The sequence below is a fragment of the Agelaius phoeniceus genome, chromosome 5 (assembly GCF_051311805.1).
Source record: "Agelaius phoeniceus isolate bAgePho1 chromosome 5, bAgePho1.hap1, whole genome shotgun sequence".
Taxonomy (NCBI): domain Eukaryota; kingdom Metazoa; phylum Chordata; class Aves; order Passeriformes; family Icteridae; genus Agelaius; species Agelaius phoeniceus.
This window is the reverse complement of record NC_135269.1, coordinates 8968961-8983978: the sequence shown is the minus strand read 5'-3', so window position 1 is coordinate 8983978 and position 15018 is coordinate 8968961. Positions and strand designations below refer to the sequence as shown.

Genomic DNA, 15018 nt, shown 5'->3' with positions numbered 1-15018 from the left:
AACCTCCTCGTAGAAAAGCTGATTTATGCCTGTTTATACGTATGGAAAAAGGAGGCAGAAGCCAAGCGCGGCATCCCTCCAAAATCTCATTGTGTTTGAGGCGGGAAGACGGCAGATAGCGGAGTCAGAAAACCTAAAGCGATAAAGTTTTGCCTTGTCGCGGCGGAGAGGGCTCGGCCAGAAGGGCAAACACGGGGTTTTGCCTCACCTCTGCACGGCTGAAGCCTCTCCCGGGGCAGACAGAGCCGCGGGTTCTCCCCGCGCATCATCCCGGCTGCAGACACCGCCGGCAGCAGCGCGCCTTGGCGGGGAGCCCTGCCGCCAGCGGGGCCCGGCAGGTGACGGCCCCGCAAAGGTTTTGCGGGATTTTCCCTCTCCCAGACACCGGGCCAGCCGTGCCCGGGGGCGCTCCCAGAGCCGAGCCGTGCTCGGCACAGGTGTGGGGATTGGAATGGCGCCTAAAGCTCCTAAAGCCGGTCCTTCCTCTAGCCCAGCTCACCCCTTCTCTCCCCTCCGAGGCCGGGGGACACCGCAACCCGGCCGGGCCGGGAGATGCCGCAGGTGGAGCATCCCCCGCGGCATCCTGCGGGGAAGGGAAGGTTTAAACCCCAGCTGAGGGGGCTTTTCTCCCCGTCCTGCCCACGGAGGAGGGCTCAGGCTCGCGGTGAGGCTTGGGACCAGGAGTTTGCTCGCGGGAACCTGAATTTGCTCGTTGGTGTACGCGGCAGGTGACAAGACGCTGCTGCGCCCTCGGGGATGACAGCCCTCGGGGAGCAGGGGGGTGATAGTGAATCTCCTAAAAGCCTTTGGCATTGCTCAGGTCCTGCCGTATTAGCACAGCCATAGTTGGGTTGTGTTGCTTTTTTTCTCTCTTCCCTCTTCCTTTTTTTTTTTTTTTTTTTTTTTTTTTTTTTTTTTTTTTTTTCTCCCAAGCCCACTGAGGCAGAGAAGAGGCAAACTCAGCCATAGGAAGGTGGTTAGTGATGTCACAAGTTTGGTCTTTTCAATAAAAGCAATGGAGAAGGGTCTCCCTCACTATATATATTAGGGGAAGCTTCTGTTCTTCATAATAAAAAGAGCAGCAAGGGAGAAAAGCACCTGCTTTTAACACCCTTTATTTAGCCCTAATCTATTACAGGCAGAATCAAAGCTCTGTAGGCTGGATTTTTGAAAAATATTGCCTTTTTTATTATTATTTTTATTCATTTAACTTCTTTTTTCTTTCTTTTTCTTTTATTTTTTTTTTCCATTTTCATCCTTTTTAAGCATAGAACATAGTTTTGGAAGCGATTGCTGAGAAGAGCAACCACTGTTGGCCACAGTGATCTCTGAGAGGCACAGACAGCTGTAACTCAAGGAAAAGGTGAAGTGATAAATTGAGAAGAAACTTCAGGATTCTGAGTTTATAGAGGCTATTTATTTTTCCTGAGTCTGTACAGGATGATGTGTGTTGGTTTTTGGTGTATTTTTTTTAAGAAATCATTTATGGGGAGAGGAAATTCTAAAAATATTTGATGGAAATTTTACTTTTAACATGAGCAATACACCTTGTGAGTTTGTGGGGGTTGTTTTCTGGGGATGTCACAATTATTTTTAATTAGTCGAAAGGGCAGTGTAAATCAAAGACGCCTATTAGCTATACGTTTTAATTTATAGCCTGACCAGGCGTTCAGGGAATTTATTTACAGCATAAACGATTTAATGTTTTCAGCATGATTTCTATTTCAGCTCTTACGCTGTCTGTTTTATTTGCCTGTGTGTTGTGGAATCTGGGCTTTTAAATCGCGTCAGCAAGCGTCGCTTAACTTCAAATAACCTGCAGGTAGAAAAACGCTTCGCTTTGCACCTAAACCCTCCCGGAGCGCCTGCTTTAATTCGGGGGCAGGATGAGAAGGAGCCGGCACGCCTCAGTGTGTTTTGTTGCGGCTGGTGAGGGTGTTGGGAAAGCATTCCCTGTAAATCAGGCTGTCAGCGGCACCACCAGCTGCCCCTCCGCGGGCTCTGGGGAGGCTCCGGGCGAGCATCCCGGGATGCTGCGGGCACGGAACTGGGTCCCAGGTGTGCGCTGGACGCGGGGACATGGGCGAGCAGGGCATTCCCTCCGGATGGGGCTGGGGGCGACGGGAGCGCTGCCCTGGCTCCGTCCCCGTGTCCCCTTGGAGCAGCCGGGGCAGCTCCGTGCGCCTTCGGCTTTCACACCAGCGCTGTCCCGGCATGGAAAAGTTTGGCGCCTCCAAACTTTGTGTCGGGGGCTGCGGGGCTGCCGGTGCCCGCCGGGGCTTAACCGGGGCTGCCCGGGGTTAACCGGGGCTGCCCGGGGCTAACCGGGGCCAACCGGGGCTGCCCGGGGTTAACCGGGGCTGCCCTCCCGCCGCTCCGGCCCCCGCTGTCCCCGCACAGCCCCGCGGCGCTGGGGAGCGCAACCTGACGCAGCGGTTTGCAGCGCCCTGGCCAGGCTGAGAAGGAGGGCGAAGTGGAAGGCGAAAGAGGGAGAGGAGGAGAAAACTTTCCACTAGTTTACTTTTTTGGCCAGGAGCGCCTGTGTTCATAGAGCGCGAGTCCTCCCCGCAGCCCTCCCCCTGAGCTCCCCCCCTCCCTGCACAATTAGCATCATTAGGAGCCGACCCTCCGGCTAATAGGGGAGCGGCGAGCAGCCACGGTAGGTGCAAGGAAAGGCGGCAGCAATCCCGGGCAGCGCTTTGGGCTTGAGCTAAAAAGCGCTCCCAGCGATGGGAGGAATCCCCGCGGCAGGGGAGACGCTGACCCGGGGGTAAACACAAAAAGGGAGAGCTGGAAGGTGAGCGAGAGAGGAGTGCGGCTGCAGGAGATGCGGAGAGCTCGGTCGGAGTGCTTGGGGTCCGCCGAGTGCATGTGCTGCCGGGTGTTTCCCTTTCTTCGCTCCTTTTTGGTCGCGGGCCCAGGCAGCGCTGATTCCCAGTCTCCGTTTTGGCTGTGGGTATCCCGCCCGGGCTCTCGCTCTCTCCGCACATGTTCCTAGGGCGCCATCTCTTTGCAAAAGCCTCCGTCCTGCCGCAGGTCTCCCAGAGGCTGCTCCGGAGCGTGTGAACATCGCGGGCTGCAGCCCGGTCCAACCTGCCGAGCCAAGCGTGCTTCCCTGCCCCTGAGCCTCCCGGGGCTGCCGCTCCTCCCAGACCGCTCGGGCTCTCCAGACCTTTGCTTGTCTCTCTCCTTGTCACTGCTGGGGACCACAACTTTCTGGCAGCTGGAGACGTGAACCTGACCCTTTTGGTTTTTTGTTTTTTTTTTCTTTGCAGAGGTATTACTGAAAGACAGATGTGGGGATGCGTTCCCCCTCTGCCTCAGCCTATGTGTGTGTGTGTGTGTGTGTCCGCGGGTGTTTACAGGGAAGCGAGCAGCTGAGCTGACTTTTGGGAATCTTTCCTTATCTGCAAAGAGGGCTTCTGCTGTAACATAAAGCCCTGAGAGAGTGGCTTAGCGGACTAGAACTAAGCAGGGCTCAGGGAGCTCGCTGAACCCCGCTCTAACCCTGCTCAGATGAGAGCTAGATGCTTTTTGAACTAATACCGAGAGAGATCTTGCCTGCGGGCAGCGAGAGACAGAGAGACGGAGGGAGGGAGGGAAAGAGGGAGGGAGGGAGAGGCAGAGAGCAAGGAAGGGAGAGAGACAGAGCGAAGTTTGGAAGGAGTGAGCCGAGAGCTCAGAAAGTTTGTTTTTCCTTCAGAGCCTCGGAGCTGGTAGAGCCGAAGCGGGGACTCCTTGAAGACGGCGCTGGCGCATCTGTCCCTGGGGACTGACCTCTCTTTCCTTGCAGGTTTTTAAGCCCCCGAGGATACAATGTTCGCTAAACTCTTCCAGCAGTGGAGTTTCGCAGTGTTCCTGCTGAGTTATTCCGTGCCCTCCTACGGGAGATCAGTAGAGGGGATCAGCCGCAGACTGTGAGTTTCTCTTTTTCTTTTCTTCTTTGCCTTTATCCTCCCTGGCTGCGGCGGCGGGGCCGTGGGGACGGAGGGCAGGAGGGATGGAGGGCAGGAGGGATGGAAGGATGGAAGGAGGCAGCCCGGGAGGCTCCGCAGCGCTGCCGGCTCTGCGCGGGGCCGGCGCGGGTTACCTGCCCCAGGTGCTCACCTGAGAGCCAGGAGGAGGCACTGGGACAGGACAGGGGCGCTTTGCAGCTGTCTGACCTTACAAAGCCCCGGGGGAGGCGGTGTGAAAGCTCAGGGGCTTCTCTTCCCACACACCTGGGTGATTGTTGCGCAGCTGCCCGGGCCCCTGGCAGGGAGCATCCCGGTTTGTGCAAATGCTGTGTTTTACACTGACTTACGGACACTTCCTCGGCTCCGGCGCGGAGCCAATATTGATAGGGGTAGGGGAAACACGCAGAAGTGAGGGCCACCGTGACACTGAAGTACTGAACAATTTCTTTGGACTTCTGCCACTTTAGGGGGGAAAAAAAATCCAAAGGGAGTCCAGTATCTTACTTATAGGCAGAGGCATATTTTTTGATAAATGATAGTGTAACTTAAGACAGTCTGTTCAGGAAATGACCTTTTTGCTTCTTCCAAAATAATCAGCCTGGTTTATAGCAATACCCGTACACAAAGTGCATGAGAAGGCTCTGTGCTGATGCAGGAGCAGCTGTCTCACACATCCAACTTGCTGGCTTTCTCTGGACTTGCATCAGATTTTCTAAGGAAGAAACACCTCAGTCACACTGGGGAGGGCTGTATTGTTATTCAGTTCCAAAGGAAGCCAAGTTGGAGACAGAGGGCTGGAAAATCCGATCACAACTTACAGGGAAACATGACACAGCAAACAATTTCAGATGGGTTTCCTTGTAAAAGTTTTATTACATACATAAAGACAAGATCTCCAAATAACATTTCCTCTGCCAGTTAAGCAACACACATAATAATAATAATAATAATAATAATAATAATAATAATAATAATAATAATAATAATAATTTTTAAAAACCCAAAACACCCAATAGAAAAAAAAAGAAAAAATTACCCCAGGTGAAGCGACTTCAGACACACCTAAAGTTTGGCACCAGGCAGAGAGCTATTACAAATCTCCTACAGCAAATTGTGTAGAACATGTTATTGCTGATAATGTTACAGTGTATTATTCTCAGTCCATTAACTTTTAACTGCTTTGTACTCCTGAAAGCTGTTCTTGGGCTATTTGTTTCTTTTGGGACCAGATTATATAGAGAAATCAAACTTCAGTTTCAAAAATAAATAAAAAAAAAGAAAATAGTTGAAGTGCAGTTAGATGCTGTTATTTTCTTGGCTAGGAAACTCTGAACTGGATCTAAGCCAAAATTGGTTGTGTAAAAAAAAAAAAAAGATTTGCAGAGAAATACTCTTTCTCTTTTTGAAGTTAGTGTAGTTCTAACACTTGTTTTTAAAGGTCAGGATTAGAGGTCTTCCCAGCTTCCCCATTCTGTCCTGACAGGGGGGAAGAAAAGTGTAAGCTAACCAGTGAAAAGGCATTTCTCAGCCCCCTCTTTGCTCTGGCATGTAAAACACACACAAGAAACCAGTCAGCTGTCAGTTAGTGGCATCCGTGTAGTTTTGTTTGTGGGCACAGCACAAACACAGACACCACACTCAAACATCTGTCCTGTTTTAATATCACCACAAACCATTCCTAGAGTTAATGGTTAATAACTCATTTAAGCTTTGAGATTTTTTTTTTCTCAGTCAAAAACTTAAGCCAGTAATGGATGAAAATACTGAAGCACATTATTATAGACATGCAAAAATAATCAAAATTACATAGGCCTGGTTCTACAGACTTTGCTGAAGCAAATATCTCATGGCAAGCAACAGCAAATTGTCCCAAGAAAAGATTTCCAGACATGTTATTTGTTATAGGAGTGCTTTAGCTGCTAAAGAACTTCTGAGAAACCAGTAATGCCTCAAAATGAAATTACATATTTTTATCATCACGTCCAGACATCGCAGCATCGTGTCCCTAGATCTGTTCAAAATATTTTTCTGAAGCCTGAGATAGGTTGAGCAGATTTCCCTCCCTTTGGAGTCAGTGGCAAGGGCACTCACAGTCTTGCAAAATACAGAGAGCCGACTGAATCCTCCTCAGTTATTTTGCTGAATTTAGGATCAGACCCAACATGAATAGTCAAGGGTAATAACAGCTAAATAAGAGCAGCTCTCTGAGATAGAAAGTGGTAGCTTGAAGAATGTTGCCTTTTGGAAATGCTAGATATCTCAAGGAAAAAAAAAAAAAAAAGAAGGAGGAATGTGCCTGAAAAGAGCAGCTTATCTGGTAGTATGTGAAGTCAGGATAGTCACAAGTCATGGATTTCTGCTGCTCTCCCCATGATGAGACACTCAGCCTCATGTGTACACAGTGTACTTGGATCCAGTAATTAGTTTGGATGCTCTGGTCAAGTACAAACCATCAACATCCCTCTCTCAAAAGTGTCTGCCACATGTAAGCTTAGCATTTACTGCTCTTGATTTGGGTACAGGATCCTTTTCCTTGGAGGAGAGGTGTGTTTTATAGAAGGATGGAAGGGACCTCTAGTGGGTCATCTTAACCCTAACAGCCTAATGATTTTTTCCATATTGTGGCCAATATGTGAATGCAATCATTGCAGCCTCCATTGCCTTCCTGCTCTGAGTGTGTGGGTGAGATATTGTTGATATCTCCATTATGAAGCACTTCTTACATCAGTCCTCTTGGGCAAGCCTTTCTCCATGACTTGCAAACATAGGAGTTGTTTGAATAACTGAGGCAGAAAGAGGCAGGAGGTCACAGAGATATGTATCTACCACATCTTTGTTTCAAGGAGGTTTTTTGGTCTAGAGTATACAAAGGAAGCCGGTAGGCAAAATGTAATCCTTAAGTCTGGCTGAGTAATAGAAGTCATGTGAAATGTAACACTACATAATGTTATACAATCATCTGGAATAGCAGAATGTTATTTGGGGCCAGACTTGATGCTAAATATCATACAGACATTTAAAGAGAAACCTTCCCTCTTTGGCACACCAGTCCCTCACACGTCAATCCCTGCATTATTTTGGAAATGCATACTCACTCAAGATGTAGATCTTGTAATGCTCTCTGACTGCTTTGTGTGTACTGGAACCAAATGTTTAGCTTTCAGCTCTGTAAAATGGAATAGGCTTTCAATCAAGAGGACTTTAATAACAGGCTTTGGAGAGTCAAGATTTTGTCACAGTGGGGAAGTTGACCAAATACACATTAGAGGATTAAGGAAGCTTTGGGTTGTCTGTGATAGAAGGAATTATCCTTGGTAGTTCACAAGAGGCAGTAGGAAAGCTTTGCTCATCACATGAGACACTGGCTCACACTCCCTAAAGCATGGAGGTTTCCTACACTTTCTATGAACTAGAAGGATGAAAGCAGAACTGCATTTCCCATGCAAATTTGCTGAGAAAACAGACTGCTGAAGCTCAGAATGTAACCTGAGTCACACTGGACAGCCTGACAGGCAGCACAGAGGCAGTCACACAGAGCAGCCCAGGGTGCTGGTTTTACTGGCCTACTTGCCAGTCAGGCTGACCCTAATGAGAAGGGTGTTGGAGATGGCTCTTGTTCAAAAAACTTCTTCTGAGGGAAATGACAAGCTTGTGCTAATGGTCACAGCTGCACTGAAGAGAAAGACACAACATGGGATCAGCTGAATGCATTATCACATTGCATTTTTGCTTAGGGACATTTAGAAGAGGGTTAAAAAATACTTGTCCTAAAGGCTGAAGTCATCCAAAACTGATTTTGGGACACTTAAAACACAGACAATATTTGATGACATGTGTACTCACAAACCTCTGTATATGCAGAGATGATTTTGAGCAAGATTTTGACAGTCATCTTGCAGTCTCATTGTGGAATGGGGGAAAGCTGCTCTTTGAATTTTGCACTGAGCAATAGAGATGTAGTGTCACTTCAATCCATCACTTGAACCCAATACTCAAAAAGTGCAGCCCTACAAGACAGAAATTGAAGGGGATGGTCTTAAAACAGAGCTACTTGAAATTTCCAACTTCCAATAGATCTACTGTTCATCAAGTCATAAACCTGAAGACTTTGGCTAAGGGGACTGAGAAAGAGAACCTGCAGAACACTCCCAAATATTTTGCATTTTTAAATCTGGTAACGTAGCAGGAGGGATGGAAGGAAGGAATATTCACTCCCAGTGATGTGTCTTCTCCTGCATGCAGAAACCACTTTTTACCCAGCTAACTGACCAAATGATTGTAGGACAAGCAAAGCAGTGAATGGAATTTCTTTGGCCAGAGAGAATCCAGTCACATGCCACATCCTGATGCAAGAGGAGAGATTCCATAGCCAAGCTCTGCATGCTGGAGTAGAGCAATTGGAAGGATAAACTGTATTATTGTATTCATGGGAATGTAGCTAAAATCCCAGCTTGTGCTCTGTCTGTTGTTCACAGCACAGCTGTGCATCTATTCCAGTTCAAGAAAAAGGCACGTATTTTCTCACATTTTCTCTGGTTATTTATTATCCAGGTGTCATTTGTATCTTCTTTCCTCAGATGTTTAATACATTCCTTGCCAGTACAACATCTCTAAAAGATAGATAGCTACTCAGCTCCCAGTTCCTTGAAAACAAGACAGAGCTCAGTGTAGCAAAAGGTCAGGATGAACTCTGGACAAACCACTCTAGCAAACCAGGATGCTTTTGAAGAAGGTCCAGTGAAGAGGGTTAGCATAAAATTCAAACAACACAGCAGACAAGAAATTTGGCCCCAAAAGTTCACACTTCAAGCAACACTAGGAGGGCATCTTAGAAACCATAATTAGGCACAAGTGACAAGCAGTAAATCCACAGGAGTGGCTGAGGCTCTTGTCTGCTGATGCTCAGGTTGCCTCCTTGCATAGCTCATTATGGACTGAAGTGCCTGTGCTTTAGGCACCCAAATTAAAACATTTTTCCCTAATGCTCCTGCATTTGCATTTATTTAAATGTAGGAGTAAAATGCACTTTTATGTGCTTGCTTATGTTTTTGAAGCACATGACTGAGCAGAAGAAAATCACAAGAATGATGCTGTATAAACACTGCTTCCGGCTCCAGCACAAGTGCTGGGTTTTCCCTCTCTTGCGGCATTATCTGACCCTTTAGTTTTCCTATCTCTGAGTAGGAGAGATAGGAACTGCCTTCCTGCTTTTACTGCCTCCAGTGTGATATATTAAGAGTCATGATGCTTTCCTAGAACAGAGCAGTGACTAATCCAGCTCCAGTGGTGTGTGATCAGTCAGCTGAGAATTATTACCCGCTTAGGTCTTTCTCTTCTCTGCTGAGAGCAGCTACTCTGAGGATGAAGCAGGACTTCAGCAGTCTGGCTTCAATGGATGTCTCCAAGCCTGGTACATGGTCACTGTGGCCACCACAGCCAGAGAAGTGAGGAGCTCTGCCAAACACTGGGCAATAACCAAATCCTAAACATTTTTTCCCTCTCCTCTCTTTTCTTCCTTTAGCAAACGGGCTGTATCAGAGCACCAGCTATTGCATGACAAGGGCAAGTCAATCCAAGACTTAAGAAGAAGAATATTCCTTCAAAATTTAATCGAAGGGGTCAACACCGCAGAGATCCGTGCAACGTCGGAGGTGTCGCCGAACCCTAAACCTGCCACCAACACCAAGAACTACCCTGTCCGGTTTGGCAGTGAGGATGAGGGCAGATACCTCACTCAGGAGACAAACAAATCACAGACCTACAAGGAGCAGCCCCTGAAGGCATCAGGGAAGAAAAAGAAAGCAAAGCCTGGAAAACGTAAGGAGCAAGAGAAGAAAAAGAGGCGAACCCGCTCAGCTTGGCTAAATTCTGGCTCGTACGGAGACGTTGTGACCGAGAGCCCACTCTTGGACATCTCTGTTACTACACACAATCAAACTTTAAGGTAATTGTGCTGTATTCTTTTGGGGAGCATGCCATGTGTTTAACTGAAGTTGTTATCCCTTGGTGTGAGAGGCTGAGGCCAAGGCCTCGCTCAAACTGGGAGTAAAAGCAGATTTTTGTGCTTGTGACTTGGCAGTGGCTTTTCAAGCACAGTCTCTGCAGGTAAGTGCCTCTTCCACCTTGCACTGGGGACAGAGCCTTTCTTTCCTATGAGACACAATTCAGGTAAACAACTTGTTGCCAAAATCTGCTTCCTGAAGCTGAGTAGCAAGTGAAGATAGTTCTGTAAAAAGGAAGCACATCACAGTCACTAAATTTTCCCTTCCTGCTTTAACTGTAGTGTATCTCACATCATATCTTGGTCCCACACTTGGGCCTCAGCAGATTGAAAGTTTTGACTTTTATTTAAGGCTTTGCATCTATAAAATGGCGAAGTTTTCTCTCCTTCCTCTCAACACCTCCCCTTTTTGGCAACTTTCCTACCCTTGCTTTACAGTTTTTCATTTCACAGTTTAACCTTAGGGGAGAACATGGAAAAATTCTCTCTCAGTAATATCTGCAAACAACGCAGACCAGCCTTTCACCATAAAATTTTCCTTGCCATTAAGATTTTCTAATTCAGCTCCATCCTTTTGCCAGCTTATGAAGCAATTACATTGCTGCTTAAAAGTGTTTGGCATTGCTCTTGGAGAGGGACATTCTTCCCTCATGCATGACAGCAAAGGGTTTTTAGGGCAGTAGCCTGGAGACATCAGCCTAGATGTCCCAAATGAATCATCCCCTTGCAGTCATCTCAGCTTGAATGGAAATCTGCACACTTGCACACAAAGCCAAGGATTCCACTCCTCAGTTCTCCTCAAATGTTTGCATTTCACCAGCAAAACCCCACCCTTTTATCTCCTCCTCCCCTTCACCTTGGCAGAGCAGAGACATCTGAGCAGTGCCACCTGCTTGCAGTAAATCCCTTGGAAAGAGACACCAGCTGTGGGATTTACTAAAAATCCAGCCTGGCTTTAGCTTTACAGGCCACAGTTTGCAATGTGCTCCATCACCTCAGCTCGTGCTGGCATCTACAGGAGCTGCCAAAATCTGGGGCTGGGCACTCAGACCATGGGCCAGGGTATACCAGACCATGGGACAGGGTATCCCAGACTATAATCCAGGGTATCCCAGACCATAATCCAGGGTATCCCAGACCATAGACCAGTGTATCCCAGACCATAGACCAGGGTATCCCAGACCATAGACCAGGGTAACCCTGACCATAAACCAGGGTAACCCTGACCATAAACCAGGGTGTCCCAGACCACAGACCAGTTGGCATGGCTGTAGCAGATAGGAGGGAATTAAGGGACACTGGCTTGTCTCAGCACCTTAGGAAAGGCAGACTTCAGATTCTGCTCAGGAGGTGCCTGAGGTTTCAACAGATATCAAGGGACTGTGTTGGTCAGTAAACAACACCTGTCTTAAGCACAAAGAAATCTAGAATGTAGAAAAAAACATCCTAGGGAACTTCAACAGTTCTTTTTCTTGCTGTGCTGTCTTTGGTGTCCATCTAATGGGATGTATAAAAGAGCTACAGGTACAACCCTGCTGATTTTCTCAGTTCAGCCTTTCTGTCTGAAGTGTGTCTGTGTGGCTGAAGGCTCTCAGCTTTACTGTGGAGCCCAACATCCAAATGCAACATTTCTCACAGATTCCTAAAAATAACCTGCATTTTAGATAATTAATTGGAGATGATTAAACAAGGAGAATCCGTTAAAAAAGGAAAAGGGAATTCCTCCTTCACAAGTGCAGAGAAGATGTTGGTTCAGCCCTAACAAACTTCTAGTACCTGAGTTTTTAGTTATCTCAGTAGGCTGGCAAAAGATATAAACTTTAAGCATGATTTTCACTGTATCTCTGTGCTTCTTTTCTGCTGAACACCCTGGATTAAGTCTTCATGCCAATTCTCTCTGATCAGTCTTGAAAACAAAGTTTTGGGTTTAGGTCTAAAAAAATGGACAACAATAATATAAACTCTAGATCTTTTGACTTACTACAAGGAGTATCTCATGGAAGAAGCCAAGCTAAACCTAGGTTCAAATCACAGAATGCAGCTTGCAAATTGTCATTAGTACAGAGCCCACTGTAAAGATGTGGCTTAGCTTAAACTTTAAAACCAAGCCTAAAATCCAGGCTAAATTGAAAATGTCACCTTCTTGGAAATAGGCTTGAGTAGTGCAGACACACACACACATACACAGCCATGCTGTATGAATTATGTGCCATTGTTACACTTCTTGGAATATATCCTGAAATAGACCCTAATATTTTTTTAGCTAATTATCAAGGAGCTTCATGTTAGCATTTCCATTCCAGGCACTTTAAAAGTTATTTCTCATGAACATTCCAGATGTATTTCCATTTAAATTAAATTAAGATGCATTTACTTAATTTCCAAGAAAACCTTTTGAATGAGTAAACTCCCGAATGATAGATGTAGCTTGCCTTTTAATGTGCATGTTAAGAAAACCTTTTAAACTCTGCAGGAACTGAGTTTTGCTGTGTCTCACACTCCCACACTTTTGCCACATGGGATATTACCACCAGCTCTGGTGATCAGTCCTGCAGCAGAGGGAATCCCACTCCATCCTGTATCTCCACATTCCACCCTTAGGTGTTTCCCAGGGAACCCCTAAAAAACACATGTGCTGTTCACAGGGACAGAAGGGAAAAAAAAAAAGCTCAACCCTTCAGCATTTCCTGCAGCACCTCTGAGCAACTTCATGTTGGAGTACAAGGGATCCACTGCAAGCTCTGCTTTGTTCTCATGGGGAGAGAGCTCACACCAGCCTGCAGCATCCCCTGGAAAACTCCCAGCTCTCAGGACTGGGTGCAGCTGATTGCTGAATGCAGCAGGAGCTGGAGGGTAACAGGGTGGGATGGCTGCTTTCTTTCAGGACCAACCAAGCTGTCTGGCTCCCAGAGAGAAAGTTTCAGGATTAGAGGGTTATTATTCAGGATTATTTTCACTCAGGCACAGGAAGAGATGCTATCAAGGGTGTGCTCGCTCCGAGCCCTGAGCAGTCTTTGCTCACACATACCACAGGCCCCTGCCTAAGGGGTGGTCTATCAGTGGGAAAAAGAGACCAAATAAGCTCCATGGCACTGTTTTAATCAGAACATGGCATCACACCCCAGCAGTTACCACAGCATCCCCACAGCATTAACAAGGACTACCGAATATTTTTTTTTTCAGCACTCGACATTTTCATCATAGGGTGATACAATTCTTCTGCCTGTAGCAGTCAGGAATCTTCTTGCATGATGCTCTAAATAGAAAAAAAAAAAAAAAAAAGCCCTTTTCCATTCCTCTGAGGGTACAATGGCATCAGTGTGTGACAAACTATCGGTCATCACACTTCTAGAGGGGTTGCATTGAGAAAAACATAACAGAGGTCTTGAATAAATGTCTGAAACTGTGACACGGTCAAACAGGCCCTGTTAGGCAGAGGGTTACTAGCAAGGCACACCTGTTACAGTCTGTGGCACTCTTGCTATTGATTCTATGTCCACACATTTGAAGTGAAAAAGTGAAAATTAATTAATTTTTCTGTTTTTCCTGTCCTTTCTTTTCTTTGCAGGAGGCGCTGACGTTTTCAGCAAGAGATATTTGGAAGACACATTGCAGTATTCTGTAATAGTGAACATATGGGAAGTATTAAAATATTTATTACCTGTAAATATTGTAAATGCTCAGAATAAAACCTTTTCCCCCCATTGCTCTCTGAAACTGCACATTTGGTTATTGTGAATTTTCCTTTTTTTTTTTTTTTGGCTAAGGCTAAGACAATTATTATTGTCCCATTTACCATAATTTATTTTGTTGACTGGTGTATTTATTTTGTGAACGTATCTTGGTGCTGCTGACTTTCTATATTTTTTGTAACATAATGCACTTTAGATATACATATTGAGTACATCGATAACTGACATAAAATGTTCCTGTTTTGTGGTTGAGTTCAATGAATGCCTACATACAATTGTTCAAACTGATTTTCCTTTGTGCATGTATAATAGCAGTATTTTAAAATTTGTAAAGAATGTCTAATAAAATATAATCTAATTAAATCATGACTCAGAAGGAAAAATGCGTTTTTTTGGGGAATTTCAAGAGCAGGAACAATTCTTTTATTTGCTACATCTGAAAGTTGTTTTAAATGTAATGTGTTTACATTGGTCTAAACTCCCACATTTTCACATTAGCTTTCACTTAAAGATCACTCAGAACGTGTTTTTGTACCAGTGCTCTATTTCAAGTTAGCTCAGTTGCTGAACAACCTGGGGGTGGAAAAAGGTCCCAGAGCAGGGAAGCAGATTCCCAAGCTGCCCAGGCTCAGAACCCCAAATTTGGCTCTCCAGACTGGAGGGAGTGAGGAGCAGCCCCAGAGGATGCTTGGCTCCCTCTGCCCTGGGAAGGTCTCATGTCCTGGGCTCCCAGCACCTCTGCCCCAAGAGCCAGGTGGCCACAGCATTCAGCTCTTTGTGCTTCTGTGTGAGGAGGGGGAAAAACAATTTTATGGGTGAATATACAGTGGGAAGAGAGACTGCAAACTGACCAGGTGCTCTTGCATTTCTGGAATAAATTTTCCCCTGTCCCACCACAAAGATGCCTCACGGCTCTGTCTCCAAAACCATCTGCATAAATCCTGCTTCTGCCTCGTCTCCATGGATGAGACCACCTAAGAGAGAGACCCCCTTAAGGCTTCATGGCCACTGCCTGAAGGAAACACAAGAAAAAAGTCATGGTCTATCACTTATTCTTGCTTTTATCATTTTCCTGTTCAAATCACAGCAGCTGCTGTGGGGGCAACCTGAGTAAAGGGAATTGTTTCACAGAGATATCTGAACTGAATTTCCTCTGTCCCACTCCTTCAACACCAGCATCATCAGAAAAATGCAAGAATGGAAAAATAAATTACAAATCCTGGGAATTTTAAGATAGTTCTTGTAATTGTTGCTCTGTCCTGTAGTTGCCAAACTTTTCTTTTTTCTTCTTCTTTCCTTTTTTTTAAGTGCCATCTTTTTCCATTGCCAAAGTACAGCCATCATGTAATATAAACCAGATGTACTTCTG

The 15018-nt window shown here is 46.0% G+C and overlaps 1 protein-coding gene across 4 annotated transcripts; it reads left to right on the top strand.

The window, feature by feature from the left end:
• The first annotated feature begins 2642 nt into the window (after positions 1-2642).
• On the top strand, positions 2643-14015 carry PTHLH (parathyroid hormone like hormone). 4 transcript variants are annotated; one of them, XM_077178263.1, is made up of 4 exons: positions 2643-2659; positions 3794-3917; positions 9478-9900; positions 13526-14015. In XM_077178263.1, exons 2-4 carry the CDS (start codon positions 3817-3819, stop codon positions 13533-13535), a joined length of 534 nt encoding a protein of 177 aa, XP_077034378.1. In that variant the 5' UTR covers positions 2643-2659; positions 3794-3816; the 3' UTR covers positions 13536-14015. The 4 variants fall into 4 exon arrangements, 3 of the variants coding, with proteins under 3 accessions (XP_077034378.1, XP_054488260.1, XP_077034379.1); XM_054632285.2 differs by lacking the exon at positions 2643-2659 and adding an exon at positions 2689-2797; XM_077178264.1 differs by lacking the exons at positions 2643-2659; positions 3794-3917 and adding an exon at positions 9292-9400.
• Positions 14016-15018: the final 1003 nt, after the last annotated feature.